The following is a 20747-nucleotide window of genomic DNA, read 5'->3' on the forward strand; positions in this document are numbered from 1 at the left end:
AAGGAAATGATTCTGAAAACTGAAAGTTTTTATTTGCATAAGTTATGAAAGTTTTTGTTGAAAATGTGTGTTTATCTATAAAGTACTCCTAAAATACTATATAAAAAAATTATATTTCATATTTTATCAAGAGACTTGTATGTATCTCTCTGGGATGCTGTTATCTCTTGTCTCCTCTCATCCTGAGTGAAATCTAAGGTAGTAATATTTAATTTCAATACCAGTTTGATCCCTTGGTATAAGATTTTTATTATTTTCCTACTCTCTTACTATTTGAGGTAGAATTACTTTGTGTTTTGGAACCCTTACTGTTCCTCCGTTTCAACAGTTATGTCCCAAGAAAGGTAGATTGGACACCCAAGGTATATGAGGTTTGAACTCTTGGAAATTGCCTGCTGAAGCTACTAGAAAACCTACTTGGAATAGGAGATGCAGGATTCTTCCTTCACACCCAGGGCATCTAGGCAAAGAAGTTCAATTTTAATTCACTGATAACAGGTGGAAAGTCTGCTCTTAGAAACCCAAGGAAGTCAAGTCCTCTCAATTTTCACTGAGTTAAAGAACTCTGAGGACCAGCCTATAAATCAGTCTTAATGCAACAGTAGATGATTTGCACATAAAATCTGAAGTATAGAGGCTGAGCGTGAATCCCAAAATAGGCACACACCTATACTCTGTACAGGCACAGCCAACCACACACAGGCTAACAGAGGAGGACAGTACTTTTACAGGCAGCTGCATAAACACAGACAGCACAAATAGCCCTATCCTATTTCTGTGGTTCATTGTTCAATTGGGAAACACCCTTTCCAAGTCTTGCTGTTTTTTGTTCTCTCTACTGTCTTGCTTCCAATCCCTCAGTCTGCAGCATGCAGCTCCCAGACCCCTTATTCTCCTGCTGGCTGGTACTGCTAGAAGTTTGCTAGAGGATTCCCTTCCCACACACAGAGAACACACTTGCACAAAAAAAAAAAAAACAAACCAAAAACAAACCCAAAACAACAACAACAAAAAAAACCCACCAAAAAACAAACAAACAAAAAACCCCTAAAAATAGAGCTTACAAAGAGGATAGGACAGACTCTGGTGATCAGGTTCAAGGTTGGTGAAAATGTACTGATCAGCAGCCTCCCTACATGTGACCTGCCCTTGTATACCTATTTCTATGTTTTCCCATTCTTGTTCGTACTCCATCTACCTTTCCCCACCTTTGGTCCTTCCCCTCAATATCCCATAATAAATCTTGTACAATCCCAGAGTTGTCATGTCCGGTCCCCAAATTCACCCACTTGGGCAATCCATAATAAGGTCTATACCCCTTTAAGTAATCCTACTTAGTTTGTGTAACATTTCAGAGTTTTTTCTAATAGATTGCTTTAGCAGATTTTGCAGCAGGGACAATAGGTTAATGGTTTGTCTTTTATGGTTTTAGGAGTAGCTGATTCAGATGGATTAGGTTGGCTGCGTTCCCTATCTTGTCGTTGTTCCTCTCATCCCTCTCTATTTGAACAGCTGTTGCCTAGGTATCTCTACAGTGCAGAATACTTCAGACTTAGTATTCTAATATTAAAGCACAAAAATTCATTAAAATTTTTTGTTTTAAATCCACCCATTCCATTATTTTAATTCAAATTTCCACCTTATTCTGAAGAATTAGTGTTTTTCTGCTGCTTCTCTTGGCTTGTCCTCTTCAGCTGTCAAGAATATCACAACAAAAATACAACTGCAGCCTAACATTATCTGCTAAGAAGTTGAGCCTTAATTGGCTCCCACAGCTCTCATCATCCTGCAGCATGATTTCACTTTGTTCAGAATTTATCAGCCAGGATGTATCTTTCAAGACCTTTTATCCAAGTGATAACTGCTTGGTAAAAATTGGAAATTTGCAAGTAGTACTATAAAAATGTACATGTTTTCTTTATTTCTTATATAATAGGCAAATTTGAAGCTCTGATAGATCCAGCTATTGTAACATCTCCCTTTTTAATCACTGTTTCAATTAGATTATATTGATTAAGCAGTGGCCAGAATAGAGTAGTAGTGCTTTATAAAGATACACCATCCAAACAAGAGGCCACACTGAATGTTAGATGAAAGTATCAGACTTACATTGGTCATACAAATTGTCCACTGAAATAAAGTCTAGTATCCAGGGAAGCTAAAGCAGAAGCTGAAGTACTTTCTTATGCTCAGAGAGTTCATGTACTCCTGTGACTCACAGAAAGCTATGTTCATGCATGGATGCCTGAGGTGAAAGTATTCCTTAAGTTTTCTTTTTTATTTTGTGCAACAATTCAAGGCTTTACTTTCCAGAGGTACTGTGTCGTGGGTTGAGTGAGTGGTGGAGTTTTTTTGGTGGCAGGGGAGGGGGCTATCAGGGCAGCCCCCTGTGAGAAGCTTCTCAAAGCCCCCCCAGCTCCAAGTCAGCTCCACCTCTGCACCAAAACTGAGCCAATCAGCTGCTCCTCTGTGATAACGTATTTAAGAAGGGACATGGTGATGAGCAGTGGGACTTGTGAGGAGGAGTTGCTGCAGCTGCATGAACACCAAGGTCAGTGGAGGAACGGAGAAAGAAAGGAGGGGGGAGGTGTTCCGGAGCAGAGACCCCCCTGTATCCTGTGGTGAGACGGCAGGGCGGCCCCCCCCGCCACCACTGAAGGTCTATAGTGGAGGAGACACTGATTTATGGCCTGTGGCATCCACCTGGATGATCAAGGTGCTGTGCCTGAAGAAGGCCGGGGTCTTGTAGGAAAAGGTAGCCCCGCTGCTGTAATTCAGCACTGGGAGGATTGCAGCATGTGGGGGTGTCCCACACCGGAGCATCTCGGGAAGGGCTGCAGCCCGTGGGAGGGAATCCAGTCGGAGAAAGTTGGTGACCCACACTAGAGCAGTGTAAGGAAACACTGTGGCTCGTGGGAGGAACTCATGTTGGAGAAAGTTTGTGAAGGACTGTCTCCTGTGAGAGGGGGGACCATGATGGATCAGGGGGAGAAGTTCCAGAAGCTCCCCCCCACTGAAGATGGAAAAAGCGGCAACACTGACTGCACCCCCCATTCCATGCCCCTGCACCGCTGGGGGAGGAGGTAGAGATATCGGGAGCAGAACTGAGCCCGGGAAGAAGGGAGGGGTGGGGGAAGGTGTTCTTAAGCTGTGGCAATGCTTCTCACTGTCCTACTCTGTTAAGTGTTGTTAGTGTCTGTAATAAATTATGTTCTTTTTTTTCTTCCCCTAAGAAGTCTGCCTTTTGCTCGTGCCCATAAAGGGGGATTTTTCCCCATCCCAGTCCTATCCCAAACCCCAAGCCTGGCTCTCTATCCCTTCTTATTACCAGAAGAGAAGGGAGAGAGAGTGGCTGCGTGGTGGTTGGCTTGTAATGAAATTATTCTTTTCTTACAGAATACAGTGGGTTTTCACATTAAATCTGCAATCTTTGGTGTTATAAATGGAAATTTTCATTTGTTTGTTTTCAGTGAGCAAGGGTTACCTCAAGCTTTGGAAAAACAACTCACTTTATGCATGGAAAAACAATTTTTTAAAAAGCAGTAGTTGAAAGATATCTCTACTTGCATTTTGTTCAGTTTCGTTGTGAATTGTTGGAGTTTAATCCCAATGAGGTTTAATTGTTCTGTTAAATTGAGACATTCATGTGTTATGGGCTTTTCTATAAACATCAGGCTTAAAGGTTTTGCAAGGTAATCTTTCAACAGAATTCAACTCCTGTTGAAGAAGCTCTCAGAATTCTAAGCATGTTTTGTGAGAATGGCTATTCTAATTATTAAATACGACCTTGTAAGCAGAAGTTTGAGCAACATCCTTTATCATACCATTAACCAGTTGTTCAGCTCTCTGATTGTAGAATATTGATTGCAGACGGTGATCACTCATAAAAAGTTTTTTACAAGTGTTGCATGAAAAAGATGAAAACCCCAGGTCATTGTCTCTGTGCACTTTCTGACAAATTACCTCATTTTAAAGAAAATTATCTGTTTTCTAGTCTCGGTTTAAATGTAAAAGAACTAGATTTAGTGTTCTGTATTTCTTCTATGGATGCAAGTTAGTATTTTTATACCCCATAACTTACTAGAAACTGTAGCATGTATTATACAAGATTTAAAGCTGTAGTTGATATACTTTAACCTAATAAAATAATCACCATTCATTGACTCTTCTCTTCAACCTAAGATATACATTTTCATAATACAGGAAGAATTCTGAAAGGATACAGTGATAAAATATTAATAAACTGTATGCATTTAAATTGTAAAAATCTAAAATGTAGATTGGTCAGTTTCTAATAACTTGGTTTTCATTGTATGTCTTTATCATGGACAAAGCTGCCTGAAAAAGAGAAAACAGTAAAATGGATAGTCTTGTCTGACAAAAGCTCAAGCAAAAAAAGGTTAATTATAATACAAGTGGTAGAAAAGGATGTTGTTATCATTTGCATATTAAAATGAGTCTTCTTATGTTATGCTGTCAAATGCTTTGGTAATTTTAAATTCCAGCCATTAATAAAGTAGAAAGCTGCAACACATGCTAATACACCAATTTGCAGGTACATTCTATCAATCTGATTTGTTTTTGTCTAGACAACTCAGTTGCAGTAACTTGCTCTTCTGATCACCACTATATTGACACAAATATTGGGTCTACTAATAATAAGCAATAATATTAATGATAAATTAGTAATAAATAAATTATAAATTAAATAATAAGTAATAAATATCAATAAGCCATCTACTAAAAAACCTTTATTGTTTAATTTATAATTGTGATTTCATAGTCATACATGCATACATAGAAATAAATTTCATAGAGTAATAAGACAGCTTTGTAACTAAAAAGAAACTAGATGTGATCATGGTTCTGTTTTGCACTATAGATGTTTTAGTGAGAACTGGCTTGATGAAGTAATTTACAATATATTTAATCTCTTGATTTGGGATTTTAATTGGTCAAGTTCAATGGTAACATGATATAACTATTGCTTAAAGAACGTTTGCAGATATATGTAAAAAAGTAAGCCCATTTTCTAATAGAAACACATTGCCATTCTACAATCAAGCAACATCCCTAATTAACAATCTTCTTGGCATTTCTTTGGGTGAAGACAGAAATGTAGCTGCATGTTGACCTCTTTCTCACTTTGAAGGAGATTCCATATAGCTGAGTTTGAAATGATTACATAGTTTCATATTGTACTCCTGTACAAATATAAAAAAATTAGTTTTAAGGTTTCAGCACTGTTAAAGTTTCAGAGCTGTCATCTCAAATTTAGTTTATGAAGGAAAGGCTTCATGAGAGTAATTCTATACTAAATTTTTGTTTATCTGTTGTGTGTGCTGTAGTTTTACAATTGGGAATTCACATTCAAAGAAAGCAACCATTTCAGGATGCAAGTGCGCGCAGCAGCTCCGTTGTCATAACTGCGTTTTAAAACTGGCATAAACACAGAGGCATACTGTGTTGGTGTTTTGGGGTTTTTTTGGTTCTTAGTAGAGTTCTTGGTGTGGTCTTTGTCTCTAAACATTCAGCAAGGCATGTAACTGAGGGAAAAAATCCCAAAACCTGGAGTCAAAGAACAGTTCTTAAGAGTGATAGGAAGCTTAGATTCCCTTTTTAGTCATGTACGTGATGATTAAGGCAGGAAGGGTAAATACCTTCCTGCTCTATAGTATGTTTCCCATTGTATTCAATTGAGTGCTATAAATAGCAGCTTAATTAGAATGTGTGCCTTTACATGGAGAATATGTAAGAGCACATTTGCAGGCAGTGGTATTTTTATACTGTTAATTCCACCTAGTCACTCTGAACTAAGAGAGTTAGGATCCAATGAGGAATCTGTTCTCTGTGTCTGAGCTTGAGTTTCAAAATTCCCATCAGGTTTGTGCTGTTGTACAGTGTTGTATATGCTTTTCCTTACACATACAATGTATTTTCTTATAGGTTCTCTATGATTACCATTTTCAGTGTAATTTCTAATATTTCATGATCCCATATGATAAATTTAATCAACTTAAATCACTTACATATCAGGCAAAATGCAGTAAATACTTTAGAACTAAACCAAATATTGTCCGTTATTCAGATATGTAGGTTATGAAGATAGAAAAAGTTTATTTAGTTGTGTGTATTTCATTCTTGTCAGACTAAGTCAAGATTGATGATCTGAATATATCAACAAAAGAACCCATCAAGTAAAAAATACAGTAAGATAATACTAGAATAATAAAAATTAAATTGTTGTATCGCTCATTAGCTGCCAATTTGTTAAAATATGTCACCCATCATATCATGATACCATAGAAATGCAAAATTCTTAGTGAGCTTATTAAAGTTAAAAAGGAGTTGTTATTTCTTCCTATTCTGCACTTTTAATGCCAAATCTGAAGCACTTGTCCAGTTTTTGGCTGTCCAGTTGAAAAAAAACATTGCCTAGAGAGGATTGTGACTCTCAACTTTGGGAGTTGTATAGAACTAGAATAGACAACGCCCTGACCATCCTAAACCGACATTGAATTTAGCCCTACTTTGAGCTGCAATTGGATCAGATGACTTTCAGAAGTCTCTTTCAACTTAAATTCTATTAATTTATAATTTAGAACTTCTCCATTGTACCTTTTGGGTCAATTCTGCTCTAATGAATATGCACTTCATTTGTACCACTTCAGTGTAGTACTTCTCTCTTAAATGTTAAATATTCAGTAGTGTTAAATCTAGTTATATGCCCTGAAAATGTCAAATGTTTAATGTATTGCTTAGACATACGTTGTGACACTTAATAAGATCAGCCAAAAGAAAATAGACACAAGTTGCACGAAGAGAAGCTCTGATTAGACATTTGGAAGGGCAAAATCATGTCAGACACTGGAACAGATGGCCCAGGGTAGGTAATGGAATCTCCATCATTCAAGATATTTAAAATATCATTGAATAAGCCCCTGAGCAACCTAGTTGAGGCTGGCCCTTCTTTGAGGATGGAGAGTTGGACTAGAAAATCTACAGAGGTCATTCAACTCTAATTATTCTGTGCTTCCATGATACTGTAGGATACTTTAAAATTTCATGCGGTAGGTATCAAAATGACAGATATTGCTGCCAAATGTTTAATTTTATGAATAGATTATTTCTGTATCTAAAAAAAAAAAAAAAAAAAAGAAAAGAAAAATGCATTTAAAAATAAAACAAAAAAATATTTTTTCCCTAAATTACTCCACGATGTCTGTTGCTCCTGAGAAAAGGTTTGAATGAAGCTTCATGGCATGCTACCGCTCTTCAGCATTCTCTTCGCCCTCAAGTGTGACAGGACATCTGAAAGAGTCCTACAACCTTGATGGTGAGCTGTTCAGTTGGGGTCAGCCACAATAAAACATTTCCCTTTCTGGTTTAAAGAAAAGCTTTATGGGCTTCAAATAGCTCCTATACTGTACTTGAGGTACTTTCATGCTAAATGCCTTAGCTTTACTGTGTAGGAACAAACAACAATCCGTACCAGTTTATTACACCAATTAAAAAATCCTCGTTAATTTCTGTGTCTACACAAACATAGGCTTTGTTGAACAAACCATATGATAGTCTAACAGTAATCCCCTGTTTCAGAGTTCTATTCACTGGAGTGTAAGTAGCTTTGACATGAGCCAGCATAGTGTGTCCTGGGATGCCATGTCACAGACATGGCCCTGCAATCGTGTAGTTCCTCTGTTCAGACTGGGGTTGCACGAGGCACTGTTTCCATTCTGTGATCTCTTTTTCCTTGTAGAAAAATAGATTTGCTTCTTTGCCTTGTCATTGTGGTGTATTTTGGGATATATACCCCACGGAGTTGAACAATTTCTGGTTAAATTGCTTTAGTGTGTTTGATAAACATTGCAGACATGTCTGAGAGTTAGGTTAAACCTTCACAGTTGCTAATAAAGGGGAGTTCTGTGACACAGCCATGGTTGAGAGATTTTCTCTGAATTTTGACAGCCTCAAGAGAGAGTGTTAACACAAAATAAATTACTAGTTAAAAAAAAAAAATGAGAGAGAGAGAGACACTGGTGACTGCAGTCCAAGGAGTCATTGTTTCAGAAGAAGAACAAGGACTGTGAGGAAGATGCTTCATAGAAGATCTGTATCTCATGGGGTGTTGACCAGAGAAAATGAACCATAGCAAAGTAAGCATCTCTGTCTTTGCTCTTCTTATTGTAACACAGCCTTCAAGATGGTACTATAAAACAAATTACAGTGGTGCATCCCATCATCACTAGTGCCTAATATATTGAGTATTCTGTACCCCTGTTTAGTCACACCAGCACCACCACAATATAGATTTCAGCATCCCTGCTCCAGAGCTCTGCAAAGGGATTATATCTGATGTAGTCCTGACTTTGTCCAAGGATTATGGTAGGCAGTCTTGTCTGTTACCTGCAGATGAATATTATGTACCACTGTGTTCCCCTTCCCTGCAACTTCTCTCCACCGGAGGTAGGAATAAGGACCATAATCTCTTTCAGAAGGAGAGGACACTGAAATTTCTGTGAATGTTTGTCCCATTTGCTCTACACATTTTGTAGTTTTTGGTTCTACCAAGGAATAGTCCCAGCTCTTATACTTCTTTACCCAGTTATACTCTACGTAACACCTAGTAACTGATATATTTAGTTATGGAGAAAGAAAAGACTAGAAGGCAGGAAGCATAAGAGTATTGTCTGACTGGATTCTGTGTTTAGTGATTGTATAGGAAATATCTAAAAGTAAATATCTTTGGCATTCATCTATCTTGTCAGTATGGTGTTACAGTTCTTATGCAGCATCATCATTCTGATATCCTTATTAAATGTAGGAAATAGCAATTCATGGAAAGTTAAGTTCCTGTTTTGATAAAAATAAATTAATACAGTAACCTGAATGAGATCACACTTGCTCATGCTCACCTCAGCTATGCCTTACTGCACATCTGCTTCCAGCACATCGTTAGCTATCTTGTTGATGCTAATGGATTCAGAACTTTTATGCTCTAACACTGTACTATTGTGTTAGTATTCAGACAGCCTGAACAAGTAGGGGCATTCCAAGGCATATCAAACTGAAATAAAGAAATAATCGTATTTTATTTAAAGTACTAACCAGCAGCTTTGGTTTGCATGGTCTAAAATAATAAAAAAATAAATAAACAAACAAAAAACAAAGAACCAGAAAATCCATTTTAAGACAAAAATAAGACTCCAGATTAAATTCCTGTATGATTTACCATTTAAAAGATAGTATGTGCCAACACTTTATCATATACCTGAAATACTGTAGTATTCACATGTTCATTTAATAAAGGATAACTAGCTCAAGAATAATAGCTCAAGGATTTCACATACAGAAATAATTACCACAGGGAGCAAATTGTTGTATGCCAGTTACTCCTGAGAACCTATGCATTACCCCCTCTGTGCTCAATGCCAGAAAAAATACCTCTATGTCATTTATTTGGAGTGTAATACAATTACTCCTGCTGGCATTTACCACTGAATGCGAGCACTTAGGAGCACACCTATGGAACAACTGCTGCACTGTGAGGAAAATAGGACTCTAGTATAGCTGCTTAAATGACTTTTGCTTATTCTAAACTGATAAACTGAATACTTACTCCCCTAGCAGTGCTACTCATCATCATTTGCTCACAGACTTATACAAAGTCCTACATTTCTTTCTCCCAGTAACTTTGAATCCCTCTAAAACAATGGGAAAGCAGGATTGTGCTCTGTGGTTTCTGGCTGTGCATATTCATGTAACACCATATGCAATTTTCCATGTAGGCACAGAAGTGAACTCATTTCTGTAGTGATTTATATTATTTTCCCTTCCAAGAAAAGTTCTCATCTGGGACCACACCAACAAAAAAACATAGTAGTAGAGAATACATTTGGAATGAATTAAAATAGGTGAAGAATAAGTACTTGATTCATTGTAGAGGAGTTCTGTGATCCTAAAGTTGTATAAATGATAATGTGAAAATCTGGTAGCTTCTTTATTCCTTCCGCTGTTTGATATGAGGTGCTCAGTTTGCTTTGGGATTAAAGAAGATAAGAAAGGCTTCTCTCTGAAAATAAAATAGATGCTTCTTAGATGCTAAGATACCTGAAGAAAATATTATTTAAGCCACCCGAGACCGCACTTAGAGATTTATTTTTGTAAAAAATAAATAAATCCTTTTATTATACTAAACAGAACTTCACATGAATTGAAGTTTTGAAATATACTGCTAGAAATTGCTTTGCAAGCATTTTGGGTATTGCTGATAAGTTTTGATATTGTATTTATAATCATCACATGCTAAATTAAACTATCATGGATAGTTCAAACTTAAATTTCTAGTTTCATTGTAATAAGAAAGATTGAGGAACTATTGAAATTATGAAATATTGAAATAAACAGGTACACAGAAGAATGTATGATACATGTTAAAATTTTATTTTATAATATAAAATTTTTTGGGTTAGGATATTTAGACTTGTAGATCACATTATTGGCATAATAGAAATTATTGATATAATGTGAATTTAGTTTTAAAAATAAGCTCTACACCATTTCAGCTTTCATATGCCTTTTCCCAGATGTTACAGCTGCCATATCTAACCAGAGACGTATCATTAATTCATACACTGAAAGCTGCTTTTAGTGAGTTTAGATCTCAACTGTTAGCTGTTTTGAAGAAGAAAAACTAAACCTGAATTGCAGCAAACCTGTTAAAGACTGTATCATGGGAGGTACGAGTGAGGGAGTAGTTGAGTAGTGGGTATTGGCCTGAGCCACAAAGAGAGAGGTAGCTAGATTTTACAGCATGTTGGAGCTGATGGTAGTCTTCTCACTGTAATCCAGCTGTCAAGTGACAAATACATGGATTATTTTGGCCTACCTGGCAGGAAAGGCAAAGTTTTCTACTAAATTGGTGATGGAAGAAGGTCCTTCATATTCAAATGCTAGATGACCATCCAAGATGAGTCAGAAGGCAAACAACTTTGCATCATTTTGACAAATGAAGTCAGTGTATATTTTTATTGGAATTGGGATTGGAGAGGGAAATTAAGATATCATAGCTAATCTGTTACAGAGTTTCTCCTTTTCAAGAAATGTCACTTCAGTCTTTCTACATCATAGCTTAAATTTCCTCCCCTTCAAGATTCTTCCAAGTGTTATAGGAGTGGGAGTGCATGTAGTAGTGACAAATGATCCATTTCATAGAGTAGTGTTGTCTTTAGAGACTGTAGCACATCACTAACATTCTGCCATGTGCTCACATAATACAAAAAGGAGAATAAGTATGAGGATATTTTTTACACTGGTGTTTTAAAATACATTTTATTATCCTTTTGATTGCATTTAAATCTTAAATAATTTATTAAACAGCTGTGAATGAGCTATGTCTTCAGCTTTATGTAGAGCAGTACTAGCAATTACAAACTTTGTTTTTGTGATCTAATGAAAGTTCTTGTTATTATGTATTTCCTAGTACTAATCAATTATATGAGTTCAGAATTAACATCACTCATACTGGTCTTTTAACTGAGTGGAATATAAGCATCTACGTTCCTGACAGTGTTTCTCTTTAGCAGTTACATTAAAAGTTTATTTGATGACAGCAATAGAATGATTATATTAAATACAAGTTGAAATGATTGTATGTAGCTTTATTACACAAAACAATTTACAAAATCTGTCCTAACCAAGATGCAGAGTTAATGCTATATGATAAAAGAGATAGTTATATAAAGTCATTAGAAGAATCATGCAGACAAGAGTCATTAACAGTGTACATTTAGCTAATGAAAATGGAAAGCAAAGATCTCCTAACTGATTCATAATCATTTGGGTTGAGGGCTCATAATCAGTGATGTGACAGATAAAAAGATCATCGATTAAATGTTTGAACATGGTGGAAACATTATGGAAATATGTCTGACACGCTGACAAAATAAAATTCACTGAATGATATTTACTTGTATTTTGGATTATTTTGTCACTTCAAGGATGCTTCTATGGAATTATTCATCTGTCAGCAGTTCAAAGAATACAGTGAAATACTTTTTAAACAAGATCTGGGTGCTGGAGAGGTGCATTGTGTAAGAGTGTAGCTTCCAAGATTCTTTATTCAGTGACTAGAGTAATTTCATAATCTTCTAGTAGTTGGTATTTAGAAAGGAGTGTGGTTTATCTTTCTCTGTTTAGTAATAGCATGAGGAATCTTAATCTCTGATTATTTTCTATTGTAGTATTATACATTAATCTTCCTGTGCAGAAGCGTATGGCTTGCAACTACTTACAGAGTAGGTTATATAGTACCTTAAGATTTATACTACAGTACCGTAGTCAGGACTGTGACTATACCATGTAAAGAAATCATACCAAAGATGTACAGTATAAAAGTTTCAAAACAAAGGATTTTGAGTGTGAACCGTTGCATAACCACTCAGATACCTAAATAACTCATCTGAGGATAATAAATTCTTTAGTCTGAGATTGTTAATGTTTTGAGGATCAAACTCAGATTTAATTACTTCAGACACATAGTTTATCAAGATTGCAAGGTGCAATGTGTGTGTCTTTTCTCATGTTGGTACATAGTGCATTGCGTTGATGGGAAAACTCCAAGCTTGCTGCTCCTAGTAAGAGGCTTCATAGCTGCATGTAGGACAGGGTGAAAGAAGTAGGTTGGGGCAACTGTCCTGTAAGGATAATTGAGGTCAGTTATTTCCCCCCACCTCTATTAGTTTCATTTATTACCAAATATAACAGAGGAGAGTTTTTCTCTTATCAGAAATTCTGTGAATTCATGTCTCAAACTAATACACTAAAAATGATAACATCAACCTAATACTAAGGGATATTTTTTAAAAAATTCTTGGTAAGTACTTATAAAATCTCTTACTACAGATTAAAAATCAAGTGTTTATTGTATTTAATATGCAGTTTACACGAAAGAAGGATCTTAAAGCATACTTAAAAGGAATGCAGTTGTTTGCCTGAACTTAGTAAAGCAGACAGTAATGACAACCATTTTGATGGAAAACATAAACTCTCTTGATGGTAAAGGTGAAATAGGGTTACAATAGAATATTTGAAACTTGATAAAATTTCTTTGTACAAAGTGAGCTGCACTGTACAAAGAATGGAACAGAAGCTTATTTAGAATGGATGAGTCACATTGCACATAAACTGCTTTTTTTCTTTATACTTTTAAATGGTGTTTTTGTTTACAAGTTTTAAATAATATTAATATTAATATTTAAGGTCACAGGATATTTACACAAATATTTCTCATTAATCATAATAATTGACAAACCCACATTAACTCAAAATGTTGAAAAATCAGGCAATAGCTTCAGGATTCTTAGTTTTCCTCTTTTTCTCTTTTAGAACTGGGTAGAAAAAGCAGAGAAACAGAAACTACTGTCAGACACCCTTGACCTTTCAGAGCTATTTCATCCAGACACATTTCTCAATGCCTTACGCCAGGAGACCGCAAGGTAAGGGAAAAATAATCTACCTATTTATGTGTGCTAATGTGCTATTGTTTCCTATGCGTGAATATGGTTATTTCATTTTCAGGGCAAAGATCCAACAAATTATGTCAATTGCTGTCATTAGTCATCTAATTTTTATTATTTGCACTGAAGTAGAATAGCTGTGATTTACTTGTTTAAATAATTATGATTTTTTTTTTTTAGATTAAATTAAAAATTATTTTTTCTTCAAAGTAACACTTAGTATGATATGATACACATTGAAAATGCATTGGTTTGGGTTTCGTGTTTCATTTCCTGTTGTTATATATCTCTAAGATTTACTGTATATATGTTTCCCTTGCAGAGTAATGAGCTGTTCAGTGGACAGCCTTAAATTTACAGCATCATGGAAAGGGCGAATACAGGAAGGCAAACTCCAAGTTAAGGTATTTTACTAGGATGTTTTACTAGAATTTTACAAGGTTGTTTTATTAACATAGTCCAAGTCATCTGTCCATAAATGTTCTGGAAAACTGAGCTATAAATACATTGGTGTACCAGAGATACAAAGGCTGGTTAATGATATACAGCTGCAAAATGGTAGTGCACAACTTCTGCAGAAATGGGGGAAGGAGAGCAGTTATCTTTTTACCCCTCCCTAGTCACAGTGCTTATTTAAAATTTCAACTTATTCTTGCTCCATTCTCTTCAGCCACCTCTTAGATAAAAATTGAAGCTTCAATTCCATTAGTTAATCTCTAACTGTTGTCCAGGAAATATCTGTCTGGAAAGACATGTGGCATATAGCAAGAGGAAATACACATATAAATCTGTAAGTCTAAGGCCATGTATTAGCATTTGGTGAAATCACTGAAAAGAGACTTCTAAGAAAGTAAACAAAGCCAAATAAACTATAACATGACTAACTTTTGATATGATAAAGACCCAACAGTTTTTTAATGGATACATAGGGCTACAGAAAACAGCCATAAAGTCGCTACTGATTGCTAAGACAGCAAAGTTGAGATGAATCCTCAAATGGTTTGGTTTAGGTTCTTAACATTTCAGGTGGCACTGCCACTTTGGCTGAATGCAGACTTCTTTGCATCTGTTTCATACTTAATTTTGTAGGGAATCCACAAAATACATTTTCTATGCTACATGTTCCAATAGGTATGTTGGTTCCAGAATAATACTGCACAGCTCGAAGTGCTATGTACAGCAAAAAGCATGGCGCTTAAAACTGCATTCTTACAGAAACACAGGTGAATAATGCAGGGTGCTCACCATGAGACTATGTACTGATGTGCAGCTAAAGCAGAGAGATTGCTAGGCTAGGAGGGAGAAAGCAAGTGGCAGGGTACCTTCTCTAGTCTGATAATGCAAGCAAACACAAGGCTGTGGGAGATATTAGGGTTCCAGGTTGGCTGCTGACACCATCTAAAATTATTAATACAGAATGTGTAAGAATTCATACTCCTAAATTATTAATAGATTGTAAGGCCGGAAAAGATAACTGTGATCATCCAGTCTGACCTTCATACAATACAGTCTTTTGAACTTTGTTGAATTAATTCCTGTTGGAACTAGAGAATATAATTTATAAAGTTACTCAGTCTTGGTGTTTAAGTAAGAGTAATGGTTATCTACTTCATTTAATGAGAAGCAGATGGGAGTCTAGAACCTGGAGATAAACAAACCAAGAGACTTTTAGGGCAGTTTAGTTCCCTGGCGTAAACCTGGGATATGATGAACCTCAGAGCCTGTAAACCACATGTTCTGAGGTTCCAGATTCACCTGAGACTTCAAAGTCCATAGCAGTGAGCCAAAATTGAATTTCACATCTCAGACCACTCATTCTAGTAGGCTAACTCTCAGCTGCAAATCCTAGAAGCCTGGACTTATTTAAAACCATCCTACCATCTTTGAAATATATCAGAAATCAGTGTCAAATATCTGAACTCCATGCATGAATATTATCATATGATAAAAAATATTACAGTATTTTACAGTTGCTAGATTGAAATAGCTGCTTGGAAACTAAAGAATTAAAGGGTAATTAGAGGAAATAGTTTTATAAATACACTTTAGTTAAATGTATAGAAGCTTATAATTCTTTGTTATGTGCAAATTTATGTGGCAGATTTTTGGTAATACTCGTTAGAATACACATTTAGCAGTCATTGTTACATGTAGGCAAAAAGGTTAATAAATATTCCTTATTGCTTCGCAAGAATGAGTCGTATGTTCCAAGAGGAATCAAAATAAGGAGAGAATTTTGTTTAAGAGCAAATTGTCTGCCACAGAAATAGTAGAAGCAGTTACATGAGTGGTTATTTTTAACAAAAGGTAAGAATCCTGTCACATTTACTCACTTGATTTGATTATCCTTTCCTCAGTAAGAGCAATATTCAGTGAATCTGTATTAGTAAGTATTCACCGGTATCTTCACTGCTCCTTTGAATCTTTGATGTACAGAAGGACTTTGGAACACTTTATCATGCTAAATATTTAGATTTCTTTCCATGAGTCCTTCCTCATGCTCATGGAGAACTAGGGAGAAACTTTTACATTAGTAAAGCTAAATACCACATAGACTGTAACTGGGGCATAAAAATGTCAGTGATTCAGAAAAATAATCCTGTAAAATGTGTCTTGTTGGATAAGGATCCTCTGGATTGCACATTAAGCTTGGTTCACATGAGCAATATGACTTTTAATACTGGTAAAGTTAATGTGGTATCTGCAGTTTCAAGAAGTGAGGCTAACCTTATAGAATGGGGAGCTGGTCTGAGTGGAGACACAAAAAAAAAATTCAATCAGCAGAATAGATAACCTTAAACACATGCTGTGGTGTGGTAGCTGGGACCTTATTTTATCCCACCTGACTTTAGATACCTAAATCAGAAATTGCAGTTTACCAGCCTCATTTTGTCAGTGAAGAATGTCACTCACCAGTTCAGATCCTAAAAGAGTTAAAAATCTCTCATGAGGTACCTGTCTTTCCTCATTGACAGGAGAAAACCTACAATTGCTATGGTCCTACCATAGTACTTTTGGTCAACTGTCTGAAGTTAAATGCTAGGGTTTTTTAAAACCTGTCACATTTCGGAAGTTTAAATAAACAGGTATGGAGTCATAAGGTTCAGGAAAGAGTTATTTAAAGATTTTCCAGACTTTATGCAAAATATATGTTAAGTTTATACAATGCTGCAATGAAGAACACCAGTTATCTTCTTGATTAAAGATATTATAATTTTATAAAAGCACCAGTGCTGGTAAGAAGATCTCTTTTACAGAAAGTGTAATACACGAATAGAACATCTTAGATATGAGTGAAATAGAAGAAAATATGTTGTAATCATAACAGGATGTTGTAAAAACAAGGTGGAAATTATAAGCAAAATAATAACGTCTACTTTTGCTGGCTTAGGCAACACATGATCTAGTTAAATACATACAATCCTCAGTGAACTGGGTCACTAAAAGTTTGATATTGTGTATCTCAGCCTTATACTTAACTGTTACTTCCTCATTGGATATCCTTCTGTCTGCAAATAAGGCTAAGAAATTTTCCCATTTAAAAATTCAGTTAATAAGCAAAAGGAGATCTGTTTCCATTTCAGTTGTGTGCAGAATACCTGAAATAAATGTAAAATGTTTCTTGTCATTCTATTGTGTATGTACCTATGAATGTATTTAGTTAATAGTATATATGCATAGACATACTTTTGTGTCTGCACAAATACCTTTTTTTTTATTCCCTTTGGAATTTTTTTTTTTCGTTTATCATGTTTCAGTTTAGAACCTGTCTGATCATACAGCTCTTTGTCTGTGAGATAAACTCAGATATACCCAATCCTGCTTGTTTCCTCCCCCTTCATGACTTTCAGGTCTTCAGATTATATTATTGAAGTGGCATAAACCTGCATTAATTTCTCTGCTAATCTACTCTCTTCTTACATAAGATAGATCTTCAAACTATCAGAATTTTTGTGATAAAATAACTGGTAGAATTGGTAAATATGGTTTATTTTTGTCAGAACATTTGATTTGTTGATACTGCATGTTCCTTCTTCATATGATTCTGATCGCAGGTTTAAAATTGGATCTCTTATGTCCCCTACAAGAGCCACATCATGGTATAGGATATTCTGAGGTTTATCAGTCTCAGTTTATGGTAATGGTCCTATTCCACTTTGTGTGACTATTTCCACAGAGAGGCTTGATTTTGTACTCACATGGTTGGAGGACTCAGTTTTGGGATATGAGAAGGTCATGCGCAAGTCCCTGAATCAATTGTTGAAGGATTGGAACAATTAGGAATGCGGGTGAACATTGAATTTAAACCTAAGATTCACACATACTTTGTATAACTTTCTTAGTCAGTTAATGACCTTTGAAGACATGTTCTTTGAGATTGTTTTTCTTGCCTTTAATTTTAAAAGGTTTTGATGGCTTGGAATTTGTTCTGATAAGGAAAAGAAGGTGGAAATTTCATTATGAACTGTATTATGAAAATGCTTTTTCTGTCTTCCTGCACTTTTAAAAAATGGCATCATGATTCAGCAATTGCAGACATCTGGAATTATCTTTGTGTGCCAAAAATGTCAAATAATATACCCTGTCATCGTCTGTAAGTCATAAGTATGAAGTGCTAGAACTGTCAGTGTAACTACAAAGTAGGCAGAGGATCACTCAATCAGGCCAAGAATACACCCTAATTTGTGTGGAATATCAATTCAGATGTTAAATTATCAGTGTTAATTCAGGTGATAGTTTAGACGTATGATGTGAAGTAGATCTTTCCTAGTAGGATGTGATGAATATTTGATTTAGAATCAATCTGTATAAAATTACACCTTCTTTAGTATTACATTGGATTGCTTTAACAAAAGGTACTGAAAATGTATGGCTTTTGCAATATAATCACATATTGATATGCAAATACTTCATTTGCTTTGTGCACTGATTGTGCTGTTGTACAAAAGCAGGTAGTCATTCTTTTTGACATTCCATTTTCTGTTATTGTAGAAAAGAATGAAAAAAAGGAAGAAACATGGCAAGAGATTTTTGGGGTAGTAAGTGCTATGAGCTTGGGTAGAGCTTAATATAAATAGTGAAAACCAATAATTTATTGCAAGACTATAATATTCAAATACATACATACTATCAGCATTAACATCAAAACTATGCTCTTGGCGATTGACAAAAATACTATTACCAGGCATCCTGAGAGGTCCTTTTTTACAGTATACATCCATCCTGAAATACCTAGAAATTAATGATAGAGGCCTGTAGAGGTAATGAAGTGAAAATATGACTTCCTGAAGTCTGCTGTAGTTTGTATAATTTAATGGGAAATTATAGCAAGAAATATTAAGGAAAAATTAATTGCAGAGAATTTGAAATTTTGGAAATGGAGATACTTTGGACCATGGTGTCAGCATATTTCCTACTAATGTGTTTTAAAGAAACATAATCTGTAATGTGTAACAATAGCTTTTTAAAAATTAAACTAGTACCAATAGTTGCAAAATGTGAAATACTTTGTAAGAATTAAAATTTTAAAAATTACTATAAACTCCAGCCATTACTCTGAACTGAGTTGCAAAAATACTATGCATGGTAATTATAGATACTATGAAATCCATGTGCTTTACAGTAGTTGTAATTTCTCTACACCATTTATCATCTAAATGAGGACATGGCTATGGGAGTACTCAGCCAAACAGTATCTGAAAGTACATTGTTCCAGTGTTTTATTTTTTTCAGTATCTCTTAATATTGAATCAAAGTAAAAATTGTGGTCTTCATCTTCAAAGGAGTTTCTATGATTGGTTGAAGTTTTCCAGGAGATCAAATGATGTTATTTTACATAGCTATAATGTCAAAGGAGCCACCAATATCAAAAGAAGAAATGTGTGTGCAGTAGAATTTTTCAATAGATGACCCACTTCTATAGAAACTTCTTTTAGAGATGTTCAGGATGGCCAGAACTTTGAACACCCTAACTATACATTTTTAAGCATCTTCACCAGACCAGCCTCCCCTTAATAACCTTGCAAAAATCACATATTTATCAAACTAAACTCCGTAACAAAATTCCCTGCAGAATGCAGGAAGGGCAGAAAGAATAACATATGAAATGAATCTTTCTAATATTTGTGTGATAGGGATAAATAAGAGCTTTGAAAACATTAATTCAGAAAAGTAGTGAGATAAATTGTAATCTATGACCTATGGTTGTAATAGTGAGGCCTTAAGTATCAATGTTAAAAACAGAGAGCGGTATGGAGGAGTCTATGGGAAAGCCTCAGTATAATCAATAGTAAGACTTTATTCTTTTTGTGCCTTTTGTGATATTTTCTTCATATTCTTTGTTCTTGCAGGACAGAAAAAGTGGCACTTGAATGTATATAGGTTATCATTAAAGACTATTGACACCTAAACTTCTCTCTTACTAGATAAAGCCAGCTTTTTCCAAAATCCCTCCGTGTGGAAAGATTTTGAATTTAAAAAGAAATGGTACAAAATATCAAATGTTAACACTGTACCTTAAAAGCAACAGACCTGAAAATCTTAGGGAAGATTCAAAGGAAAGATCACAATAAACTTTGCAGGAGAAGGGAGAGGAGTGTCACACTTTCATAATGAAGAAAAGACATTAAACTTTTGACAAGAGGTTGAAGGAGAAAAAAAGGTTTTGCAGTTCCAAATAGAAAGTCTGAAAAATATAATTAATTTCACTAAGGCCTTATTATAATAATCTGTGGAAGTTCAAGTTAGAGAAAAAGTCATACTGCTCTCAGCTTCCCATGTGGGGTTGTCTTGGTTCAGGTTAACCACAGTTTTGGAGGCTTTATTGTGAGTCCTAGTCTGTATGGAGCACAGATTGCTTCAAAGAACGTTGCCACTTCCCTGGTCACTGTCTGTCCAAGGTGAAATACAGCTTTTTTTATATAGCTTTTTAAAATGCAATCTTTTAGAACCTTTTTTCACACTAGAAGATGTACCTATCCATCTTGCACATTGTAAGAAACAGTCCTCAGCTCAGAGTTAGAACAGAAATGCCACTTTAGAAAAGCCAGTTTTTGAAGACTGCAATGACTGTCTGCAATCAAAAGAATAATTAGTTATTAAAAATGCAAAATGTAATCTTGGCTAGGATACAGTTAATAGAGTATTAACAAAAAACCCTCAACACTTGGGAGGAAACCATTACTTTCCAAGCATGACAGTAACCCCCATTGTTTAATTGCAACTTTTCTT

General features: G+C 35.4%; 1 protein-coding gene across 1 annotated transcript in view; it reads left to right on the plus strand.

Annotated features, from left to right (window-relative positions):
- Nucleotides 1-20747, plus strand: part of DYNC2H1 (dynein cytoplasmic 2 heavy chain 1) — a 175089-nt gene that overhangs the window by 148047 nt on the left and 6295 nt on the right. Inside the window, exons 86-87 of the mRNA XM_042792803.1 lie at nt 13387-13496; nt 13840-13921. Coding sequence (XP_042648737.1) covers nt 13387-13496; nt 13840-13921 — 192 coding nt within the window. The remainder of the gene's footprint in view (nt 1-13386; nt 13497-13839; nt 13922-20747) is intronic.

The sequence above is a fragment of the Tyto alba genome, unplaced genomic scaffold, assembly GCF_018691265.1.
Source record: "Tyto alba isolate M040663 unplaced genomic scaffold, T.alba_DEE_v4.0 Super-Scaffold_2, whole genome shotgun sequence".
Lineage (NCBI taxonomy): Eukaryota > Metazoa > Chordata > Aves > Strigiformes > Tytonidae > Tyto > Tyto alba.